Source organism: Xenopus laevis, chromosome 1S (genome assembly GCF_017654675.1).
Source record: "Xenopus laevis strain J_2021 chromosome 1S, Xenopus_laevis_v10.1, whole genome shotgun sequence".
NCBI lineage: Eukaryota > Metazoa > Chordata > Amphibia > Anura > Pipidae > Xenopus > Xenopus laevis.
Window position 1 is genome coordinate 30,313,749 of NC_054372.1, and position 25,682 is coordinate 30,339,430.

At 39.9% G+C, this 25,682-nt stretch overlaps 1 protein-coding gene across 3 annotated transcripts in view; it reads right to left on the minus strand.

Moving 5' to 3' along the window:
- LOC108706599 (rho GTPase-activating protein 7) overlaps window positions 1-25,682 on the minus strand; it is a 211,423-nt gene that overhangs the window by 115,605 nt on the left and 70,136 nt on the right. The window contains exon 1 of one of the 3 annotated variants that reach the window (XM_041579486.1): window positions 5,693-5,948. The exons of the other annotated variants lie outside the window; for them this stretch is intronic. Within the exon in view, the coding sequence (XP_041435420.1) occupies window positions 5,693-5,807 (115 nt within the window). The 5' untranslated portion in view covers window positions 5,808-5,948. Of the gene's footprint in view, window positions 1-5,692; window positions 5,949-25,682 lie in introns of those variants that run through there. 3 annotated transcript variants of the gene reach the window in all.

The window sequence follows — 25,682 nt, forward strand, 5'->3', positions numbered from 1 at the left end:
GGATTTTGCAGTGGACCTACTTTTTTGAGGCTCTTTCTATTGAAGAGACCCCTCAGGTTCCAGATTCCTTGTAAGGCTGCAGCTCCCCTGGCACAATGCCCTTTAACTCAGGGTGTGCCAAGTTGGCTTTAATTTAGATGCATTCATAGCAAAAAGCTATGTGACATTTTCAGAATATTATATGATATTTTGTTGGACCCTCCAGCAAAATACTAATCAGAATGAGTTATAGTTAGTCTGGGCCAATCTGTCCTTGAGCCCATGAATAATTTCCTATTGTTTATTGGAGTAAAAGTCCATCTGAAATCCACATACATCTCTTTTATCCAATGCTCATGTTTTTTTAAATGTATTTGCTTTTCTCTTAAAGCAACATCAACATCTCCACAACTCTCTTACAGTTGAAGACATCCTTAATCTGTTTTATACATTACTTATGTATGCAGCACTGTACAACAGAACAATAAACTAATAGTACAAATAATTTCCAATAATAAATACAAAGTACCATAATAATAAATAAATACTGTACAAAGTACATAAAAATAAATCCAAAGTTTGTTGTTTTCAGTGGGCATTTAGATATAACACGTATGTCTGACTTGGGCACTAGTGAACATAAGTTTTGCAATAAAAAGATTTATTATAAGTAACTAATATGTGCAAGGTCTCAAACACATCTCCAAACATCTGAGATCGATTAAAATATGTGGAAATATTTTGCATGGACATTTTTCTTGTTTCATGTTTCAGGAACAGATCAGTCTGACCCAGACTGGACTTAACATTGCATTTCTTAGTGAGGATAAAGGAATCTCGATTCGTGGGTAGTATACCAATTCAGATTAACTCTGTTATTAGAGATATAAGGGCATGTGTATTATCACTTACATATATTTATAAAGTGCCAGAATACACAATACAATGTGCAGACATTGAACATACACATTACAAAAATACAACTGATAACCAATATAAGAAAGTGGTAAAGAGGGTAAAGAGGGTTCTACTCAATAGAGCTTACACTCTAAAAGCAAAACTGGTATGTGGAGATGGGCAAGGTCAGCGGTTAGCAAAAGGAGTGAGGTGACTTTGAATATTGCATTTAGCAGGTGGTTGTAGCATGTAAGATAAAATAAAATTAAGGAATGCTAGGGTAAGCTTCTCCAAAGAGATTGTTGAAAGGCAGAGATATCGGGACAAAGTTCAATGGAACATAGGTGAAAATTCCACAGAAGTGGTGCAAGGAGATGAGAAGAAGATCATAATTAATGGTTTGGTGAGTAGTAGAAGCTCAAAGAGGAAGGTTGGAGCAAAGATGTGAACTGCACATGGTCATTAGTCTGAATTTTATTTTGAAAGGTAAAGAAAGCCATTGCAGAGCCAAGCTGAGTGGCATGGCAAAGTAGGAGTGGTTGCTAAGGCATGTGAGCCTGGCAACAACATTTATGGAGTAGATAGGTGACAGTCTCTGGAAGGGAAGGCCAAATAATAGAGTTACAGTAGTCAATGTGAGATATGATGAGAGAGTGAATCAGAATATTGGTGGCATCATGGGTGATAAATGATTGGATTTTGGAAATATTCCTTAGGTGAAAGTAACACGATTCAGTTAATGATTAGATATGAGGAGAGAAAGACCGGACAGAATCAAGGATAACTTCAAGGCCTGGGGAGCTACAGTAGAGAATATTTAGGCAGGCAAAAATGTTAAATGAAATAATGGATACAAAACTGTCCATTAAAATACTGTAACATATTTTTGTCTTGCACCTACCTGCTTTTCCCTAAAAGAGTATTATTTGTACTTGTGCTGGTTAAGCTTATCTTAGCACATCAGGAGCAAGGTTCAGCATGTTTTAGAGCAACGATGCCCTGCATAATGTTTCTGATTCACATTACACCTATAGATACTTGCTCTTGCATCTGATAAACAGCATACACGTGGATGCCCATGTCCTGGCCTCATGTCAGCCCAAGGTCCAGTAGGTAGCATAATTCTAAAGAAACACACTGTATATATATATATATATATATATATATATATATATATATATATATATATATATATATATATATATATATATATATAGGTGATGCAAGGATCAGCACACTCATTTGTAGAAAAGCAAAGTGTATTTTATTTCAACACAGCATTGTGTCCAACGTTTCGGTTCCTCCTGGGAACCTTTATCAAGGAGGAACCGAAACGTTGGACACAATGCTGTGTTGAAATAAAATACACTTTGCTTTTCTACAAATGAGTGTGCTGATCCTTGCATCACCTGTATCATTAATTTGATCCTGCACCTCAAACTCATACAAGTATCGAGTGCTGATACCCACAGGACGCATATATATATATATATATATATATATAAGCAGTCTGCAAAAAAAAAACAGCTGCAACACTGTTCAGACATGGAAAAATTTGAGGTCACTAAACTAATCATCTTATAATAAGGTTAACAATGTGTAGTAAGCTGTGTGACATTTAGAATATTTGTATCATAAATACGAAACTATCTTACATTGTTTGTTCACGACCCATAGACTGTAATTCTAAAACAGATGACACTCCAACTATGTTTGAGTGCGTCCTTCTACTCTTCTGACGACGCCATTGCTTTTAATTTGGTCTGCCCTATATGTATGCCACGCCATGTGCCTGGGCAGCGTCAGTTAACGGAAAGGAGACTGTGAGGGTTAAGCAATGTAATTGGATTCATGATCATCTCATTCACACCCAGTCCACATTTATTTTTTAACTTTGCAGCCAAGAGGACCAGGTCCCTAAAACTAGGCTGGCCCTAGGCAACTGTCTAAGGCGCCTAGTGGGTGCATGAGTCACCTGTTGTCAGAATGAACTTTGAAAATCTACAGTACTTGCTATTTAAGTTTCAGAGAAATCACTATTCTGTAACATCATACAAAAAGAAGGAGTAAAACGCACACGAAAATGAGTTTCTTTATTGCTGTCTTGGAAAACAGCCAGGGATAATTGGTGTAAATTACAGAAAACCACACACTGGAAACAGCTGAGAATTGCAAGTATGTATGAATAATGTTTGAAAATATATTTTCAGGCTCCATGAATCAAAATGCGTTTGAAAGTCAAGCTGTAACCTTGCTGAAACAGTCTGGGTCATAAACCCATACGAGGTAACCCAATAAGTAATGCCACAAGCTCACCTGCGTGAGAACTGCTGTATCATATAACAATGAGCCTGTACTATTTCATTATGCTAAATCTGTACATGCAGAAAACAATGGGCATGAAAAGAGAAATGATAGCTTATTTACCTGAAGCATTTAACCAAATATGCCAGCCTTTTGGCAATGGAGACAGTACACCATCATTAGACAATAGCCTAATTTAAAGGCGTAACACCAAGCTACTCATCATTGGCGGGAGAGACATGTTTAATGCTTGTTTAATCACTGTGATGGCTATATGGGTACCTGGGAATTTCCAACTAAGCATAAGTAGGCCTAGCTGAATTATATCCTGACATTGCCGAAAGCAAGAGGAATTTCATAAGGTGATTTATGCAGATGCCTAAAACAACAATAACCTTCAAATGAAACTAACAATGGGTGACATTTAAAGGATATAGGAATGGATATATGAAATACAATAATTGTTGCCCTGCTTAGAATCAAACTCATGAATGGATGAAGTTGTGCTAGCCTGCTAACAGGCTATGGTTACTTTGGACTGGTACAGAAGCCAGTTTCTACTCTATTTCTTTAGTTAAAGGAACAGTTCAGTGTGAAAATGAAAACGGTGTAAATAGATAGGCTGTGCAAAATAAAAAATGTTTCTCATATAGTTAGTAAGCCAAATATGTAATGTATAAAGGCTGGAGTGATTTGATGTATAACATGTCAGTCAGAACACTACTTCCTGCTTTTCAGCTCTATAACTCTGAGTTAGTCAGCGACTTGAAGGGGGGCCACATGGGACATAACTGTTCAGTGAGTTTGTAATTGATCCTCAGCATTCAGCTCAGATTCAAAAGCAACAGAAATGACCCATGTGGCCCCCCCTCAAGTCTCTGATTGGTAACTGCCTGGTAACCAGGGCAACCAGTCAGTGTAAACCAAGAGAGCTGAAAAGCAGGAAGTAGTGTTCTGCTCTGTTAGACATCCAGTCACTCCAGCCTTTATACATTACATTTTTGGCTAACTAACTATATTAGAAACATTTTTTTATTTTGCACAGCCTGTGTATTTACCCAGTTTTTAATTTTACACTGTACAATTCCTTTAAGCTTTAGTTCTCCTTTGAGGCATACAGGAGTCCTATGAATCTGTTTTAATGAAAACCAACCATATTTAAATAGTTACTGCATATAATACTGATGCATATACCTTGCTAGTGTTTCCAGACCTCTAGGGTTCAACTTTACTGCTATATGAGTGTTATGATCTCTGTGTTGCATTTCTTAAGTATATACAGAATATCATTTTAACAATCTTCTCTGTTCTCACTCTGACCCTCTCACACTGAGTTCCCCTATCCGCTGCTTTTGGTCCCTAAAGACTAGCAGCTCGGCAGTTTTTAAACCTATGCTTAAGGTGGCCATACACGGATAGATCCGCTCGTTTGGCGATGTCGCCAAACGAGCGGATCTCCCTCCGATATGCCCACCTTGAGGTGGGCAATATCGGGCAGATCCGATCGTGGGCCCTAGGGCCCAACGATCGGATCCTAGCATTCACAAACGGGCGGTCGGATCGCGGGACCGCATCAACTAACAGATGCGGCCGCGATCCGACGGGGTTTTTAAACCCATCCGATCGAGATCTGGCCGACTTTCGGCCAGATCTCGATCGGGGAAGCCCGTCGGGGGCCCCCATACACGGGCCAATAAGCTGCCGACACGGTCTGTCGGCAGCTTTTATCGGCCCGTGTATGGCCACCTTAAATGTAAATTTAAGGCACAGAGATTTACACCTTGTGTCACTCATAGGCCGCAGTAGACTGACACAGGGTGTAAAGGCAGACCCTGAATAGCATATATTTGCAGAGAGTTTCAGCTTTAATTCAATTCTGACTTTAGTCTTTTGCAATACAAGAGAGAAAAGTAATATTTTGTATCTGGCATATTCTTTTACTCATAGGTTACATATTCCAATATGAACAAATGGTTTGAATTCAGCTGAAACAGGGATCTCTTATGCTGTTGATGAACTACAGTTCCCAGCATCCCCATTCATTCTTCCCCACAGTCTGAAGATACATGACCTAAAAATTTAAGATGAATGAGCAGTGGAAAGAGGAAATACCGACATTCTCACTCTGCATAGATTAGAGACACAGTTCTTTCTAAAAAAAGGATGGGATGAGGGTCATTTTTAAGTGATTAATCACAGCAGAGGTGTGTCCAGTTTTACAGCCTACAGGAATACTTGGAATATGACAAAGATAAGTATACACATCCCATGTTTGGCATGCTCAGTCCCTAATAAAAAAAAAATGCTGTGTCAGTGGCAAAAAAAAAATAGCACTAAAACTTGGGCTATCATTGGTGCTGCGGTCACAATTGAACTACAAATCTCACCAACATTTCTGCTACAGCTGCTAGGCCAGTGGTTACCTCCTATATTTATAATAAGCCCATAGGAAAATGCCAGAGTCCATTATATATATTTAAAATGACTATTGTTTCTATGTGTAAGCTCTCACCTGCCAGGCGTTTTTCCCTTGCATTTTTCCAAATAACATCCAAAGCTCGAGCAGTGGAATTTCTGATGTGATCACTGAATGATCTCCTTAGTGGGGCTCTTAGGGGCTTTTCCATTTTAGGGGTGCCATCCACTTCCACCAAACTACACCACCGTGCTGGCTGCTGCTTCTTTGGGTATATATTAAACCAAACCAAGCCTGTTATTTCTCCAATTCCTGCTGCCTTCTTTCAGAGCCATGGCTTTACTCTGCAGCAGGCATTGCAGTCCTCACTGCAGACAGGATAGCTCATACTGCAGGCAAAAAGTTGAACAGCTGCCAGATTCAGTAGTAGTAGTACATCTGGAACACACTAGTTCAGTTATGCTGTGCAATTCTCTATGCTCTCATACTGTAAAGATACCAGCTAGAGCAATAAAATCCTTTCTTTTCACAACATATTCATCTTAATACACGTATAGAATGCTCAGCATGTAAACTATAAAATGTTTATATCTTATATTAGTGCAAATGTGTATTTAAGGGAACGGCTTTGCTCCTGCAGAGGACTAACATAACGCAGCAGTGGATTGCAGAGGTGGATAGGAATGTTTCTTTAAGATGGAATTATACGGAAAGACAGATTGCAGGGTTATTTGAAAGGGACATCAGATATATATTCCTTCTACATACGGAGCATATTGCATCATTCAGTCCTGCAGAAGTATGTAAAGGATTCCATATGCTACTACAATGCATAAGAAGGTTTCCATCTGCGAGCAGAATTTAAGGTAAACTTTTAACCCGGTATTACATGGACTGATAGATTGATCCTGATAGAATAATATCCCAGAGAGTTATGGAAGACTGTAAACAAAAGTTAAGTGGTAGGTATGAAATGTTTCCAAAAGCATCACTGAGTAATGCCCTGCAACCTAAAGTATGTTCCTACTGGCTATTTATTTACTCTTTTACGATCTCAAACAAGGCACAGTTTACACTGAAATCTATGGAAGTGGTTGCACTAGTAAATGTTTGAACAATACATTATTGCTATTATTTATTTATCCCAAATCGACCCTCAAACTTCACCAATGATGATTATTTAGTAACGTGTAAAAGTATTGACCCTGTTAGTAACTCAAGAAAATTATATAATAGCTTTTATAATTCTAGCTGAATTATAGTTATTGGGTTATAACTGTTGGGTTCATTTTCTATTGCCTAGTACACAAGTGCAGTAAAGCATGACACTCAATAAAAGGCAGATTAATAAGAGTAAAACATTAGTGAATATATTCTACCTTTGGTAATGCTGTTGTGCCATTAAAAAATGTTTTACTTTCAGCCGTTTCCTATTCAGTAAATGAGAAAACATACTTCGTATGGTTATCCCAGTAAGGCGATATTGTTAAGGCATTGTGATATGGCATTTGCAGAATTTTCTCGTTCTACTGAAGGGAAAGCTGACCTCATTTTAAATCCAATTATATTTTTGTATTTTTCCTTGACTCTGTTTTTTTAAAGCCTACTCCACAATTGAACTCATGATACAATGGCATATGGGAGGGGTGGTCCTCTTCTCTTGCAGTTATCCTCTAAAAAAACAATCTTTTCTATAGCACTTGATGTCATTAGGAAGCAGCCCTTGGAAATCAGATTTGCCATAGACTTTAGCTTGTGTAATATTACTCTCTCTGTGAGAATTTAGAAATAAATGGAACCACTGGTGGTAAATCCAAGGCATCACTTTGTTCTTCTGAAGTTGCCTAAAATTGCCTCAAGGAAACTATGGGCGACTTCGCAATGTAGGTTTTACCGCCATTGATGTCAGTTATTTCCAATGGTGAGGCACCTTTGGGAGATTTGCCGACCTGCATTAATAATTGTTGGTGATAAATGTCCCCGTCGGCCACTGCCATAAAACATTTCTTATATCTGAGAAGATCTCACCAATAGGGGAAACTTTTTGGTGACTTGGCTTAACTGTCATTGTTTGCAATGCAATGTGCTATTTTGAAGGACTTGCAGAGTTAACAAAAGACACATCTGTTTTAATAAAGGTTTTGGCAGAGGGACAGTAACACTGTGTTAACCTTCACCAACCACTAAGAAGTGTCAGTGCTCACATATTTCTGCTTCTGTATCAACTATTTTGTATTTCAGAGTTAGCAATATGTAATAAAGAATTCCTTCCAAAACCATAGAGGACATAAAATATATAGTTTATATATGAAAACTGGCCAAATATTTTGCTGTGTAATGTAATAAGTTAGATAATGACACAACATTTTAGATCGTTTGCCCATTGTTATTAAACAGATGATAAGGTGGGACTTGCGCAGACCTGTTGGTAAACTATCACAGTCAACACCCAATGTGGTTTTTGCATGATGTGATTTTACGGTCAATAGGCTGTTAATCAAGAACAGGCTGGATTTGTAGTCAGGCCACAAATTACTGGGGGCGGCCACATCTGAACTGGGGACTGGGCCGAATATTTTGGCAGTTGTTTGAGTCTCCCAACCTCCCAGTTCCCAGTGATCGTGAAGAAGCAGTGGAGAAGGTAAAAGGTGCGAGCAGGGGGCGCGGGCGGTTTGGATGTGTGTGCCGAGGTGTTATGGGGGGTTAGCACGTGAGCGTGGGTAGATCACGCAGGACTAGGGCTCTATATTTTTAAATATGGCCCTGATCAAATATGGAGTCACCAGACAATATGATGAAGTGCCAGAATGAGGCATGAAATGCGTCAGGTGATCACACATATCATAGGAAGGGAAGTACAACTCCTGCTCATTGTTTTTATTGTAGCCTGAAATAAAGCTTTGATCTTTTAAACTACAGCTGGCGGGACATCCTCCCTAATCAGTTTTCTTTGGAGCGAGTACTTTGGCTGGACTGGAAACCAGTACGCAGAGGTGCCTGCACGTGGGAAGTGTGCCCCATTTGAGGGAGAACACGGGATACTGGCATATAAGCTTTTTTGTACCAGGCAATATGAAGCCTTGTTTAGTCACTTTATAGTGGCTTATACCAAAATAACTGTGATCTGATAAGCTGGATCATTTTCAATATTCTCATATAATGTGACTATAATGAGACTAAATGGAATGGCTTAAAGTGGACCCGTCACCCAGACATGAAAATCTGTATAATAAAAGTCCTTTTTAAATTAAACATGAAATCCACTTTCTTTTTTTTTATTAAAGCATTCATAGCTGTTGTAAACTCATTTAAAAATATCAGCTGTCAATCAAATATTGCCTACCCCGCCTCTATGCCTAGGCATAGAGGTGGGGCAAGCAATTACTTTCACTTTCTATTCAGCACTTCCTAGATGTCACCGCTCTCCCCACATTCCCCCAGTTCTCTTAACGATTTAATTGTGTAACCAGTACATGGGGATGGGCATTGGGTCCCTGTCCCCTGGTGCACAAACAAGATTCTGAGATGAAACAAGGCTTGCCTTAATAACAGTGTCCACAAAATGGCTCCTTCCTGGTTGTTATAATTTTGAATTCCCAGACTGATGGAAACAATATTCAAATAATTTATACAGTGTAATTAAAGTTCATTTTGCTTGACTAACATGATAAAATAGGATTTGGAATAATTTTGTTTGGGTGACAGGTCCACTTTAAATTGAGTCTCTGATCATTTTTATATATGTTAAAAATGAGAAAAGACACTAAGAAAACTGGTATTGCTACAGTACCACAAACTTGCTGCAGTAAACTTGCCTATTACAGCAGCATATTCATTTAAATCACTTTTAAACCATGTTAAAAGCTCTATCCGACTTATATACAACATATTATATTCACTAAGCTATAAATATAGCGCTGCTTGATATTTTTTAATTAAATAACAGCAAATACAGAAAATTTAAACTGTATAAAAAATATGCTTAATCTCATGGGCATGGTAAAACACGTGCGTGTACATACTGCTAGACTATGAGCCCCAAAAAGTGAAAGCATTGCTTGTTATAGGTCATCAGAGGCAAATGTTACAGTTATCTATCTATATTTAAACTTCTTCTTTTATAAAAAAATGCCCCCATAAATCTCCTAGCAGTACAAAGTTTCCCTATTTTAACCCAGTTTCACTCTTTGATAAATACGCCCCTAGACAGCAGCAACTAGAACGATTTGACTGAATCTTCTTTAATGTAGCCTGGAGTTACTTGAAGCCAAGTATATTTGTCTTTATTAAGAGGGCAGAGATTCAGGAGATTTATTTGCAGAGCACTACTTATATCAGCGTTTACAGAGTTACTTTGCTGAAACAACAACCCCATGGCTACAGCTTAAATAAGTAGCCCCCTTTCCCTTGTTCCTTTTATGATCACTAATTGGGAGACTTTCTGCCCAACATATTTCTTTTGTGAGTCTTGTTTCCTGGGATAAGTGCTTTGTCCCCATTTACAAGAGCTCATTGAGAGTTAATTTAATCTTCCCGTGAGTTGCACGGACTGCATTCATAGAACATCACATGTCTAGATCTGCCTTTCACTTACCCCCCATCCCTTCAAAAATCAATGCCCCCAGAATTAGTTGATTCTTTCAAGAGGGAGGGGGGACTCGGGGACTCTTCAACATTTTGTGAAGTATCAAGTTCTCATTCCTTGCAGTTTTAACTGCATTTGACCATAACCAAATAATTTTAGAGACAATAAATGTCTGTATTTGGACAGCTAAGATGGCATATGTCTGTCTCTTCGTGCCTTCAATGGTGCTCACCTGGTCACTTTGAAACAACCCCCTACACTTACAGGTTTAATGTATGTTAAAATGAATCATTCCATTCATACAGCTGGAAAGTTCATTTGCAGTAAGTGGCTATGGCAGGTAATCACATGCCACTCTAGCTATTCACTTTCACAACATGTATTGTCTTACTATAGAAAACAGTCATGGAACCAATCCATAAATGTGCTTAAAGGAATTGTACAGTATAAAAATAAAAACTGGGTAGGCTGTGCAAAATAAAAAACATTTTCTAATATAGTTAGTTAGCCAAAAATGTAATGTATAAAGGCTGGAGTGACTGGATGTCTAACATAGCAGAACAGAACACTACTTCCTGCTTTGCAGCTCTCTTGCTTTCCACTGATTGGTTACTGCCTGGTAACCAATCAGTGACTTGAGGGGAGGCCACATGGGCCATAACTGTTGCTTTTGAATCTGAGCTGCATCCTGAGGATCAATTGCAAACTCACTGAACAGTTATGTCCCATGTGGCTCTCCTTCAAGTCTCTGACTAACTCAGAGTTAGTGAGCTGAAAAGCAGGAAGTAGTGTTCTGTGAGATATCCAGTCACTCCAGCCTTTATAAATTACAATTTTGGTTAACTAACTATATCAGAAACATGTTTTTATTTTGGAAAACCTATCTTTTTTACCCAGTTTTTATTTTTAACCTGAACTGTTCCTTTAAGAGAACTTTATTATAAGGGGGAAATGGCATATAGATAAAACCATGACAAATGAAACATGGACCAATGCAATCTATTGATGATATAATGTAAATCCTGCACATACAGTTATGAAGTTGAAAGTAGGAACCCACTGGGATTATGTTCTAAAGAACAGACTTTACCTAATCACCCAATTAGGGCTGTAGACTGGGACCTCTCTAAAAATGTCAGGTCCACTTACCAATTTGGGTACAAAGAATTGTGCAGTTGCTCCCTCCAATAGCTGTTGTCTTTTGTTGAGACTGACTTGTTTGCTGTTACCTATTGTAATAGTGTCCACTCACCCTGGTGGTCCAGTTGGGGGACGGCAGGGACGCCTGCCACGCCGAACCGTTCCATCGCAGGCACTGGTCTCTTAGGGCGAGCGCGCGCATCTCTTCCTGGTTTATAGCGCATGTGCACTGTCGTGATGACGTCAGCGCGCAGTGCGCGAAATTCAAATAGTATTTAAAGGGACTTCAGTGTGTAATTCAGTGCCCATGATATGATTTGTTCCTGGTGCTATTAGCTTTTGCTATTTTGTTTGAAATCTGATCCTGATTACCTGTTTTGACCCCTGCCTGGCTTTTGACGATTCTACATTCTGTATCCTGACTCCTTGCCTGATTACCGACTTCGATTCTGCTTAACCCTCTGTTTGACTTCCTGGTTTGACCCTTGCCTGCCTGACTACGTTTATTCTCTGCCTGCCCCGACCCGGCCTGAACTGACTACTCTATTGCCTAAGTGCCTTGTACTACGACCTTCTGCCTAAAGACTTTGCTTTACAGTCATGCCCCTCTGCCTATCCAGAACCTATAGCCTTGCACCTCTCGTTTAAGTCCTGGTGGCATCCAAGTAGCTGAGGGCTCCTCCCGAGGCCAAAGGCGGTCCCACTACAGGTGAAGCACGAGCTGAGACCAGGGTGCTTGGCATTTGTTCTGGTGTTGGGTGCCGACTGTGATACCTATGAACTATATGCCCCAGGAGGATACTACACATGAATCTGTGCATGAGTATGATATGATGCCATTGTACGGGAAGCTAATCCCAAAAACAATTTACATGACAGATACCAGAGAGCAATGGAGTACACATGTCTAAGCCATAAAAAGTCAATGCATATAAATAAGAGTGAAATGAAATTGATGAATTTGGGACCTGTTATCCAGAATGCTCAGGACTTGGGGTTTTCTGGATAAAGGGTCTTTCTGTAATGTCTGTAATGCTCTCCATACCTTAAATCTACTAAAAAATTATTTAAACATGATTGTATTGGATTTTGCCTCCAATACAGATAAATTATAGCTTAGTCAGGATCAAGTACACGGTACACAGAACAGGTATGGGACCTGTTATCCGGAATGCTAGGGACCTGGGGTTTTCTGGATAACTGTTCATCCCGTAATTCGGATCTTTACACCTTAAGTCTACTTGAAAATCATGTAAAAATTAAATAAACCCAATAAGCTGGGTTTACTTCCAATAAGAATTAATTAATTATATATTAGTTGGGATCAAGTACAAGGTACTGTTTTATTATTGCAGAGAAAAAGGAAATCATTTTTAAAAAATGTTGAATATTTGGATAAAATGGAGTCTATGGGAGATGGCCTTTCTGTAATTTGGAGCTTTCTGGATAATGAGTTTCTGAATAACGGATCCCATGCTGTGAAATTATTTTTAAAAATTATAATTATTTGATTAAGATAAAGTCTATGGGATATCTATGGGAGATGGCCTTTCCGTTTACAGATAACAGATCCCATACTTGTATTGATTAAACTGCTTGCTGTAAACTCAGTATGCTGCATTCTGTTTTCTGTATATAATCATAGAATGGCTTTACCCGAGACTGAATGGGTATCAGTATATAAAATGATTTCAACACAACACAATCTATCAAAAGTTCAGCTTTAAATAATTTAACCAAATGTAATGGAAGGGATTTTTCAACATTCGAGATGCACACTTATTAGGGATGCACCGAATCCAGGATTCGGTTCGGGATTCGGCCAGGATTCGGCCTTTTTAAGCAGGATTCTGATTCAGCCGAATGATTTTTTGTGACAAAACAATAAAGTAAAATTTTTTGCAAATTAGGGTTCGGATTCGGTTCAGTATTTGGCTGAATCTTTCAAGAAGGATTCGGTGGTTCGGCCGAATCCAAAATAGTGGATTCGGTGCATCCCTATAATTATATTCTCTATAATCATATGCCCATCCAACAATTGCTCAGTGCATTCTTTTATTGTTATACTTGATTTTACATGATGATTGACAGTAACCCCTACTGGCTAAGCAAGCTCGCTTAGGCAATATTTCATTCTTAACAATTTTTTTCTTCTACTTGAACTTATTCTGCTCTACTATGATTTATGTAAACATCTCACTGGCAGTTGAAGCTATAAAGGAAAACTTAAAAATCATGAAATCATTACCTAGCAAAATTAATTCTGTCATTAAATATGAGGCTACATGGCTGATTATTAATCATTTTTGATGCACTAGACACCGTTTCTATGCTGCCATGTAACAGACAGCGGAGCTCACGGGCGCCATCTTCGCCGCTTTGGGAGTCTTCATTAAGTAAGCAGCATATTGGCGCATGCGCAGTTGTAGCAATTTTCTGGTCTCGAACAACTGCGCATGCGGCGACAGCCATGGAAATTGCTGAAGGGACCTGAAAACCCCCTGAAGCGGTAAAGGTGGTGCCCTTGAGCTCCACTGCTCTGAGGGGTATTTAAAGACTTAGGGGCATTTAAAGGTATTTACACCTGTGAGGGGGGGAATAGGGACAGGGGACTATGGAGGGTAGGGGTTTTCATTAGTTTGGGGGTTTAGCTCTCCTATAAGGGTCAGGGCACACAGGCAGATTCAGGGAGATTAGTCGCCTGGCGACAAATCTCCTCTTCTTTAGGGCGACTAATCTCCCCGAACTGCCTGCCCTGCCTTCCTACCAGCTAAAATGTAAATCGCCTGCAGTATTGGCACTCAGCGCAAGGATCGCAAGGCATCTTCGGGTGACTTCGGAAAAATCAGGGAGATTAGTCGCCCCGAAGAAGAGGAGATTTTTAGCCAGGCGATTAATCTCCCTGAATCTGCCTGTGTGCCCTGAACCTAAGGCGTACCCAAGTCACCATTATGTGGAGCCTATTATGTTGCTGAACACTATTTTCCTTTAAAGCAAAGCGACTCAACAACACATGCTCAATAATGTTTGGAGTCTGATTATTTTTCAACCAAATAGCACTGAAAATAAAATACAATTTTCTTGCAAGTAGTGTAGATAAGTCTACCTTTTACAGCCTACAAGTTAACATTTTGACAAATTAACAGATTCCACATCTGGAACGTATTTATTGCTTGTTTGTTAGAATTTCATGTTGAATCCTGAGAGTTCCCATGACTCTGCTTTACCTTTGTCCTGTTTTCGTTAAAGAGAAAGGCATTTTCTTTCCCTTTCCAAGTGAACTCCAGCTAAAAATAGGACTATTGTAATTCAATTTCCATTGCACCAGAAACCTTATCCTTCCTGAATATGTAAAAATATTTAGCACTCCAGGACTCCAGACACTTTCATTGAAATTTTTTTGTTGTAAGCTCTTTATATTTACTAAGGTGGAAAGTTCAAATCTGATAATTGGCCAATTTTCAGCAGTTTATCAAAATTTTAGGCTGGCAAAATACCATTATAATAAATGGCAGCCACTTTATCTTTATCTCATTATCTACACCAGTGGTCCCCAACCAGTTGCTTATGAGCAACGTGTTGCTCTCTGACCTCTTGGATGTTGCTCCCCACGGCCTCAAAGCAGTTACTTATTTTTGAATTTCAGGCTCGGAGGCAAGTTTTGGTTGAATACAAACTACAGGTAGGTGTACTGCTAAATAGAAGCCCATGTTGACTGCCAGTCTTCATAGAGGCTACTAAATGGTCAATCACAGCACTTATTTGGTACCTCCAGAAACATTTTTCATGCTTGTGTTGCTCCACAGCTTCTTTTACATCTGAATGTTGCTCACAGGTAGAAAAGGTTGGGGATCCCTGATCTACACCATAAGTTTCATGCTAACAGGGTCAGACTGGGCCGGCGGGACACCGGGAAAAAACCCGGTGGGCCCTGGCTCTTTTGGGCCCCACCAGGCCAGATCCACTCCCAGAACTCCTCGCCTTAGGATATACTATACTTTAGTAATGGCTATCTTTGATGTTAAGACAGAACACAATAAATTTCTATGAGCAGAATCTGTGCAATTAATGTTATTTAGGGCAAAGACACACATGAAGATTTGGGGAGATTTAGTCGCACAGCGACTAATCGCGTCTTCCTTGGGCGACCAATCTCCCCGAAAAGCCTTCGGAAAAATTAAGCACTCTGAGTGCCATCCCACCGGCAATATGGATTCTAGCCGGCGGGGAGGCAGTTCGGGGAGATTAGTCGCCCGAAGAAGAACCGATTTGTTGCTGGGCGACCAATCTCCACCAGTAGCTTTGTGTGCCCCTGCCCTTACTGTGGTTCCTATTGATAGGCAGACTTCTGACTTGGCCACCTTTGAAATAGTTAATTAGCCAGAAACGGAGAAAGAAAAAAGTATGACCCATAGTTTTGCACCTTCCCACTCTTTTAATCTGAGGTCCCAATGACAGAAAAATAAATAAAACCTAACTTTTATTATTAACCTCTAAAATTGATACCAAACGAAAGAAGCATGTGTTACATTTATTAAAACCAAGGTTAGGTACGGAAGCTGGATAGACACGAAGTCAGCAGCTAATAAACGGTTTCCCAAAAATATGGATAGTTATATGGGTTTCGATTCACAGTAAGGACTGTTTACCCACATCTAACTCAATCAGCAGCAAGGTGCTGGTGTTCAGCGATATATTGGTGGACGGAATGGATTGGGTTAAGTCAGAGTGTGGCAATACACGGTTCACAGTAACTATACTCGTGTACAAATGTATAAAGGTGACCTGAACGTCAGCTTGAGTGAGTTTGCAACGAGGGCAGGGGCGTAACTACAGAGGAAGCAGACCCTGCGGCTGCAGGGGGGCCCAGGAGGTATAGGGGCCCAATGAGGCCCTAATTCATATACAATTTCAATAAATATTGGTAAAACAGGTCAACCTCTAGAGATTTGGGGGCCTGAAAAATAATTTGCTGTGGGGCCCAGTAATATCTAGTTACGCCACTGAACGAGGGGGGACTATTCGGCCCAATATTCATCACCCTCCCTCACCTTCCTTAGCAACGCCTTCCTATGTTGATATAGGGAAGTGGCGGCGTGATCAGTGAAGGAACAAACTTTCCAATGTCAAGTACAATTACCTTCCACACCACCCTTCCTTTACCGTTCGCCCAGAGAACTAAGCGCTGTTATCCAACTAGCGCCATAAATCGAGCCCAAGCAATTTGACGTAGCACACCAGGCCACCCACCAGGCCACCCAAAAGGTTTGACAAAGCCCGCAGGTTGCGAGCGAAACGCGCGTCAGACGCTTCATTTAATTTAATTTTAAATTGTTAGGCAGGGACGGTTACTTACAGAGACTGGTGGGCGAACGGGCGGAAGGGTGGAAGGTCGGAAGGGTGGCCTGGTGTGCTACGGCAAATTGCTTGGGCTCGATTTATGGCGCTAGTTGGACAACAGCGCTTAGTTCTCTGGGCGAACGGTAAAGGAAGGGTGGTGTGGGAGGTAATTGTACTTGACATTGGAAAGTTTGTTCCTTCACTGATCACGCCACCACTTCCCTATATCAACATAGGAAGGCGTTGCTAAGGAAGGTGAGGGAGGGTGATGAATATTGGGCCGAATAGTCCCCCCTCGTTGCAAACTCACTCAAGCTGACGTTCAGGTCACCTTTATACATTTGTACACGAGTATAGTTACTGTGAACCGTGTATTGCCACACTCTGGCTTAACCCAATCCATTCCGTCCGCCAATATATCGCTGAACACCAGCACCTTGCTGCTGATTGAGTTAGATGTGGGTAAACAGTCCTTACTGTGAATCGAAACCCATATAACTATCCATATTTTTGGGAAACCGTTTATTAGCTGCTGACTTCGTGTCTATCCAGATTCCGTACCTAACCTTGGTTTTAATAAATGTAACACATGCTTCTTTCGTTTGGTATCAATTTTAGAGGTTAATAATAAAAGTTATGTTTTATTTATTTTTCTGTCATTGGGACCTCAGATTAAAAGAGTGGGAAAGTGCAAAACTATGGGTCATACTTATTTCTTTCTCCATTTCTGGCTAATAATATACGTTATTTGACCTTGCACACCACCTTTTGGACTAAATCTCTTTCAATGGATGGTGCTACCTATCTTCTTTATTTTGTACTTTGAAATAGTTAGTGGCTCATTTCCTCTTAATCAGGGCTTGTTTAAATATCAGTTGGACAGGGTGGAAATATTGGCTGGAGCCTGCAAATGGTTCATGTCCTATGGCTCTCTATGTGCCCCTATGTGATTGTGTTTTTGGTCCGATGGCCAAGTCATAAGATGAACATTATCTGTCCCATAGCTCTAGTGACCACATCAGGGATAGGTCTACTCTTTTATTGTCTTTAAAATACCTGTAGGGACTAGGGCTGGACAAGGTATTTTGGCCCCCTAGGCAAGAGCTTCAATCAGTCCCCCCCCCAGACCTGCATTACCCTTTCCTTCATCACCATGTGTAATAAAAAAAATCTTATAGCACATTAATGATTGGAACTTTTAATTTATGTAAATATAAAAATATGTTAAACAAAACAAAAATAAGGTACCTTATAAAATATCAATATTCAGAAAAACCAAAACCTTTTTAGTAGGATAATTTTATCCTGTGAAACTATTTATAAGTAAACAAAGCACAAATAATGGGTACAGTTAACACCAATACTGAAATGTCAACAACATTTTACTTGCAACACCTATGAAAAAAAGTGCAATATACGTCTGAGCAGAAACCTCCTCAGCATTACATGATGAGATAGCCCTTTCACTTCCAGCATGCCCATTTTAAATTAGCTTACTATGTGTCTGCAGAGATTTCAATCCTTCTGCTACTATTTATACATTGAACTGTACAAATATGAAAAGTGCTCACGTGGCTGTTGCAAAAACACAGATATTTAACATAAAGTTGTAAACATTAGCATTCAAGTAAAAAACGGAAATAAATACATGCCCCCATGTACCTGTGCCAGCAGCTTTCACACTGCCACCATCATGGACCTGCTCCAGCAGCCATCATATTGCCTTTAGGTTCCTAGTACCCATCATTTTGCCCCAATCGGTACCTATGCCAGCAGTCAATATCCATCAACATTGCCCCAAGGCTAAAGCCCCATCTGTACCTGTGCCAGTAGCCAATATCCATCAATATTGCCCCAAGACTCGAGCCCCCCATCAGCAGCAGCAAATGTCTTTGTAAAGCCCAGCAGGTCTTCTGTATCTCTACTCCAGTGCACACGTTCTCTATGCTACCCAGCCGTTGAAATGATGTTGGACACAACTCATGGCAGCCTTCAAAAGTTAAAACAGCACAAAACACATACCAGGTGTGGTTGGGGCAGACAGTTTTATTAAAGATTATGATATCATTAAAGGCCAAGTATACCCATGTGTAAAAATTGAATAAGAAGCAAAATAATTATATTTTCACTCCTGAGAATTGCGCCCCTCAATGATTGCGCCCTAGGCAGGTGCTTACTCTACCTAACCCTTGTTTCAGCCCTGGTAGGGACTCTACAAAACACATTTCTAAGAAAAACTTGTATAAATAAGTTTAATTGTCCCTGTAAACAAGTAGCCCCTTTGAATTGGACACGTAAGGTGGTCCTCAGTAAGCCCTGGGTGATTATTCCCCTTTCCAGGGTCAAAGTGATGAAATAGCAATTCAGTCTTTGCCCAGAAGGTGGCATTGTTGAAGGATATAAAAGGGAGATTACATTCGTGCTCAGGGCTCTTTCCTGGATCCCACCTAGTGGAGAGGTGGGTACAGGATTGGATCTGGGCAGATGCCAGGTAAAATTTAGTGATAGTTACTTCTGTTATAGGCGGTCTAGTAGAAAAAGAAAGGTCCAGAATATTTAGCGAGCAGCCATATGCTCCAACAAAGAGGTGAGTGGGTAGTACCCTCATGATAAGACCGCCAGCATAGATCCCATAACTATAGTGCGTAGCAGTAAGAAATCCTGTGGGCAGAACTTTTTCCTTGCACAGCTGCCATCAAATCATCTTGTATTTTGTAAAATATCATTCAGATATATAAAATGAGGAAGCTTTTCTTAGCACTGCAGAAAATATTATCTCTGGTGGGAAAAATACTACACGAAGCGTCTTTGGACAATAGGGTATTTGTAAGCCATTGGCCTATTGTTCCTTATATAATGTAGGCCCCATAACTCCAAGATGAATTGAGTTTTATGTGTGTTTAAATAGGTTGTGTGTTTTGCTATTCTTTTGAAAGAGATTGTTAACTGTAATGTGGTAAAGAGTCAAAGGGAAGCTATTGCAGTACAAACCCCCACCACTAGAGTGTATATAATATAATAATATAATAATTTAGGGTATAAAAGGTAGGAGTTATTTCCAGGGTGTGGTCATTCTTCTGAGAAGGCGCAACTATGGGCAGTAGATGCTTTAGCAAGAGGGTAGCAATAACCCCAACGGGGAGTAAGAGGCTTGGAGCCGTGACTTTGCCTCAGCTAGGGCAAAAGTGTGAGAATAGAACAGTGTGGACAACCCAAGCCAGAAGGAGGAAAATTCCTACCCGAAAAGGTCAGAAGGTCACTGACATGGTGCTAGACTGGCTGAAGAAGGGAGGTGGCACAAGGAAAAGTCCTGCCTGGGGCAAAGTAGAGGACCACTTGACCAGCTTGGTTCACAAGTCCAAAATTATTGTGGGGATGTACTTAGTTCATCTGAAGCTTGTAAGAAAAGAAGTTAAAATCAAAGCTGCGTAGGAAATGAGAATGAAGAAATCGTTCAAATAAAAAGTTTTTGTTCTGTAACCATTTGTGTGTGTTCTATGCCTTTAAGAACCGGAGCAGGGCCTTACATACACAAGAAAGTATGGCAATGTTAAGCATAGGAATGCATACAATAAACATGTTAAGCATCCCTGCATTCAGATACGGGCTATTTCTTGCAAGCATGTAACATCCAGCCACGTTGTGAAACTCGAGATAGATGAGAATGACTTGATTTTCAATAAGAGCAAAAAGAATACGGCTTATCTCTGTATAGATTGGTTATCTACAAAATGGGTTTTTATGAAAAACTTGTTAAAACAAGCATATTGTTAATTCAGAAAACTCCCTGTGGTGACAATGTATGAATTTGGAAGGTTTTTTTAACCATCGGCCAGGGCTAAACTGGGCCTTCAGGACACAAAATCCTGCCCTCTCTTTCACTCTCTCCCTTGATCCAGACCCGGTCCTGGCACCCCCCATTGCACCCCGCTTCCCTCCCTTGATCCAGACCTGATCCTGGCATCCCCCAGTGCTCCCGCTTCCCTCCCTCCCTCGATCCAGACCCGATCCTGGCATCCCGCAATGCTCCCCCCTTCTCTCCCTCCCTCGATCCTGGCATCCCCCGTTGCTCTCCGCTTCCCTCCCTCCTTTGATCCAGACCCGGTCCTGGCGTCCCCCATTGCTCGCCGCTTCTCTCCCTCCCTCCCTCGATCCAGACCTGATCCTGGCATCCCCCAGTGCTCCCCGCTTCTCTCCCTCAATTTGGGCTTGATCCTGGCCTCCCCCCTTTGATCATGGCAAACGTTAAATATAAGGACGATGCCTGGGGGGAGGGGTGACTGTGGGTTAGTGGGCGGGGTGTGGGGGCCCTAGAGGGGGTGTGGGCGACCCTGGGGTAGCAACTCCGGTGGGCATCGCAGGGGGCCTGGCCCCTGAAGTCACTCCACTGGTTATATTACTGTAAACTAATCTATATGATCAAATGAGTATTTGCAGATTACACAGGCATACAGCATCCAACATTTATGCAATGTATGGTATATTCCCATTTAAAATACAATCATTTGAGATTATATAAACATATAAGAGACATGCACATGCTCAAAGAATCACAAACTATGCAATCCGTGTCAAGGCAGAAACGAAAACCGCTAAAGAGAAAGTGCCTTTCCAGGTATCTACATGTTGTAACGGGGAGCTCACTTGGTGTCTGTCAATAAGGCCTATGAATGGGCTAGAGGAATGTAAATAGGCATGAAGCTTCAAGCAAACATCAAAGTCAGCTTTTTTCCCCTGTCAAAGAATTCACAGAAGGAGATTTAGAGATTCACAAAAGGAACTTTGAAGGAACAGTCAGATAGTAAGTCAAGCAGACCTACTGGAATCCGCCACCAAAACAACTTCAGCTTCGTTTGAATTTCATTACACAGATGCCCTGGGTTTTGTGTAATGAGCCCAAAATACAAATACATTTTTTAACACTATGGAAGCACATCTTTTTTTGGCCCCTTGCACTCCCTCTAGCACTGTATTTCTATCCAGCACTGCTATATGCATGGCACTACATCCAATCCCTCTTCTACCCAATTGGGGTAACAGCCGATTAAGAAGTAATTAAAAACAAGAAAACCATAATAAAGATGGCATGATGTAATTTTTTGGTACCACTTCTGACCTGAGGTAACCCATGTAAGTCAATGAGACATACACAAGTGGGGTAAAAAAACAATGTGGTGCATTGTTGCATATTCAAGCTAACACCTATTTTATGGAAGAATTTTATTTCGACATGGGTTTTTACACACCTTAATAAGCATGCCTCTATTCTGTTCTTATAATGCAAGAACAAGTGGCTAAGTAACTGGGGTAATAATAGATAGGACTCCCTTGGAATAAAAATGGAAGAATCACATCTGCTATAAATACAGTATCATATGCATTTCTTTATGTAGCTTTGTACAGAGACTATACCAATGTTCTATAGTTCTGGATACAGAGACTTTTCAGCAGATTAGAGAAAGAAAGAGGAACTTGAATAAAAAGAAAACAAAGACAAGATAATACAGAAAAAAGAGGTTAGAAAATAATGAAGGGGCATAAACTAAAAGAAGAATACTAAATCTGGATCAGTTGTCGGAATGTGCCAAAGGAGAACCATGTAAAACAGACGTGATAAAACAATGAGAGGAGAGAAAATCCACAAGACAAACATGAGGATAGAACAGATGTCTAAGGGTGGTGACACACGCTAAGATTACGGGGAGATTAGTAGCCCATCGACAAATCGGCTCTTCTTTGGCCGACTAATCTTCTCTAAATGCCTTCCTACCGGCTAGAATTTAAAGCGCCGGCGGGATGGCACTTGGAGCGTTTCGTTTTCCAAAGTCACCCAAAGTTGCCCCAAGAGGAAACTTAGGGCGACTTTGGAAAACAAAGAGTTACGAGTGTCATCCTGTCGGTGGTTTACATTCTAGCTGGCAGGAAGGCATTTAGGGGAGATTAGTCACCCGAAGAAGAGGCGATTTTGTCTATTCTACTCGGAATCTTAGCGTGTGTCACCACCGTAAAGGAGAAGGTGAAAATGGCAAAATCTGATAAGAGTAAAGCTTCAGACTCTGTAGTCCAATTTACACTTCAAATTTAATTATTATTGCTAGTGGGGGCAACAATGTTTTGTACGATACTGGGTCTATACATTAGGGATGCACCTTTGGTTTGGGATTCGGCCAGGATTCGGCCTTTTTCAGCAGGGTTTGGATTTGGTCGAATCGTTCTGTCCGGCCGATCCGAATCCTAATTTGTGTATGCAAATTAGGGGCGGAGAGGGAGAGGTTTTTGTCACAAAACAAGGAAGTAAAAAATGTTTTCCCCTTCCCATCCCTAATTTGCATATGCAAATTAGGATTCAGATTCTGTTCGGTATTCGGGGGTTCGACCGAATCCAAAATAGTGGATTCGGTGCATCCCTACTATACATATAATTGTACAAGAAACTTGATAATCAAACAATCAAAATATCTGACAGCTTGGCCAATGGGCTGATTAGTCAAGCAACTCCAAAATGTTACTTATGTTTGGCTAGATTTTCTGTCGTTTCATATTCATATGCCACCAACCGGCAATATGTAGGACTGTCTGAAATTTGTTTGTTTAGTACTTTTCCTACAGAATAATTAATTGAACAATAAATATGATGGGAAAATATAAATAACTTATAAAGGTTTATATGTGCACTAAAACTCTCCGTTCATCGCATACAGAGTAATACACGGATGAGTTATATGTTACAAAGAAACAGGAAATTCCATCAGTTGGGAATCTCAGGTCTGAGCTATGATTTCCTTTGCACTTTCAAAAAAAAATGTATAATAGGCGATATTAACCTTAAAGAATGCAGCACATATGTTTCCCCCATCTGCTTTCCAGAAATAACTTGTAAATTTTAGTCAAAATATTATTTCCAACCTCACACAAAATATAAACCATTTAAAGTCTTACATAATCGTGCCAAACCAAATGGCCAAGCCGTCTTAAACTCTTCACGGCATAGCAAGAGGGCAGTTTTAGCCAAAAGTTTAATCTTTGTTAAAGCAAATAGAAATACCTTATTTGTGACTCTTTTTAATAGTTAAAGTAGAAAGAAAAAAACATTTAAAAATGGCAAAAAAACACTTTTTTATTCAACTAAAAAGTAACTTTTATTATGATATAGAATGGGGTACAGGTATAGGATCTCTTATCCGGAAACCCGATATCCAGAATGCTCCGAATTACGGAATGGCTTCTCCCTTAGACTCCATTTTATCCAAATAATCCAAATTTTTAAAAATGATTTCCTTTTTCTCTGTAATAATAAAACAGTAGCTTGTACTTGATCCAAACTAAGAGATAATTAATCCTTATTGGAAGCAAAACCAGCCTATTGGATTTATGTAATGTTTAAATAAAAACTATTCCCTGGGGGAGGGATGTTTTCCCATAGACCTGCAGTTTATGTTCTTCAAAATATATATAAAGGGACAAAGGTTCTGTCTCTTAAGACTCCACTCTATGGAGCAGATGCTGTTGGAGAGCCATAGTAGGAGGCCTCAGTAAGAAGATTAAGCCCTGAACTAACTAAGCTCATATTTAAGTTGGGGATAAGGGACCCCATGAATGAAGTAACACAATCCTGTTTTGTCTACTTAATGTTTAAATGATTTTTTTAGTAGACAAAGTATGGTGTTCCAAATTACAGAAAGGTCCCTTATCATGAAACCCCAGGTCCTGAGCATTCTAGATGACAGGTCCCACATCTGTATTTGCAACTGCATTCATTTAATTTTTGCTTTATCTTTATGCAGTAAATGTTGCAAAGTCTAAGAAGCTGCTAAGATTTGCCATCAGATTACTCATTTAGCAGAGCTGTGTAATGCAGCATTGAAAAATTACATCACTGCTGATTCAATGAAATCAAAATCTTAGTAAATCCATAATTTATGAACAAAGTTTTTTCCACTCAACATGAAGCTTCTGGAGATGCTGTCAATAAATATGGGCCAAATAAATTCGCCAGGCGCAAAGTGGCGTGTTTCACCACCGGCAAATAAATTCGCGAAAATGCATTGAAAAAAAATTGGACGCCCATTGACTTTAATGGAGGCGTCAAAACTGTTCCTGGGTCTCCAACAATGGTATTGTCGTATTCTGGGTGGATTTTGAACTATTGTCTCTAAATAAGTATGATGGATTGGGTTCATCACAAAACAATATCCTGTGTTTACCAGAGATCATGTAACCCCCAAGGAATATAGGAAGTAGGCATCACACTGACATCCCCAGACCTGCTAGCATACATTATATAAATGAGTAGGAAATATACAAGATTTATGAAATGCCAAAAGAAGAGCTTAAGTAGGGCATACAGAAAGCCTTGTATGAGCTTCTGAAAATTACGAGTGAAGCTCCCGTTGCCCTTTAATAATAACTCCTACTATTGAAATCCATGAACTTGCTCATGTGTCCACTGGGAAAATAAAACAGTAATTCATTCTGCATATATATATATTTATAACTGAGCATGAAACTCTCCTTGGAGACCAATACAGCATGACACTGATTAACTGCTTTCCTTTAGATAGCCAGGAGACTTGCCACGTTGACACACTGGCCCACTGTATCACTAACTGTTCATAATTTATTCAAGTAACAAGCTTCATTTGTTGTTGTTTGAAACCCTGAGGGAGGCCATACAACTAAAATGTATATACATAGAAAAATGAAATGTGCGTGTATTCCCTTAAAGAATGTAACATCAGGGATCAGGGTTGATTGACACTAAATCTAGGGTTACCATGTAATTGGCAGAATAAGGCCAATATATAGTGAATAAAGCACCTCCTATTGTAAAATGTTTTTATACACGTCATGGAACTCTGAGGTGACTTCTAAAATCCTCATATTTTCGAACAAGGGGTACTTTATTTATTATAATACACAAGTTTTAGGGAGTCATGTGACATAAATGACATCACTACTCACTGTTTATAACTGATGACATCACTAGTCACCGTTTATAAGGATATAATTTACAACATTTTC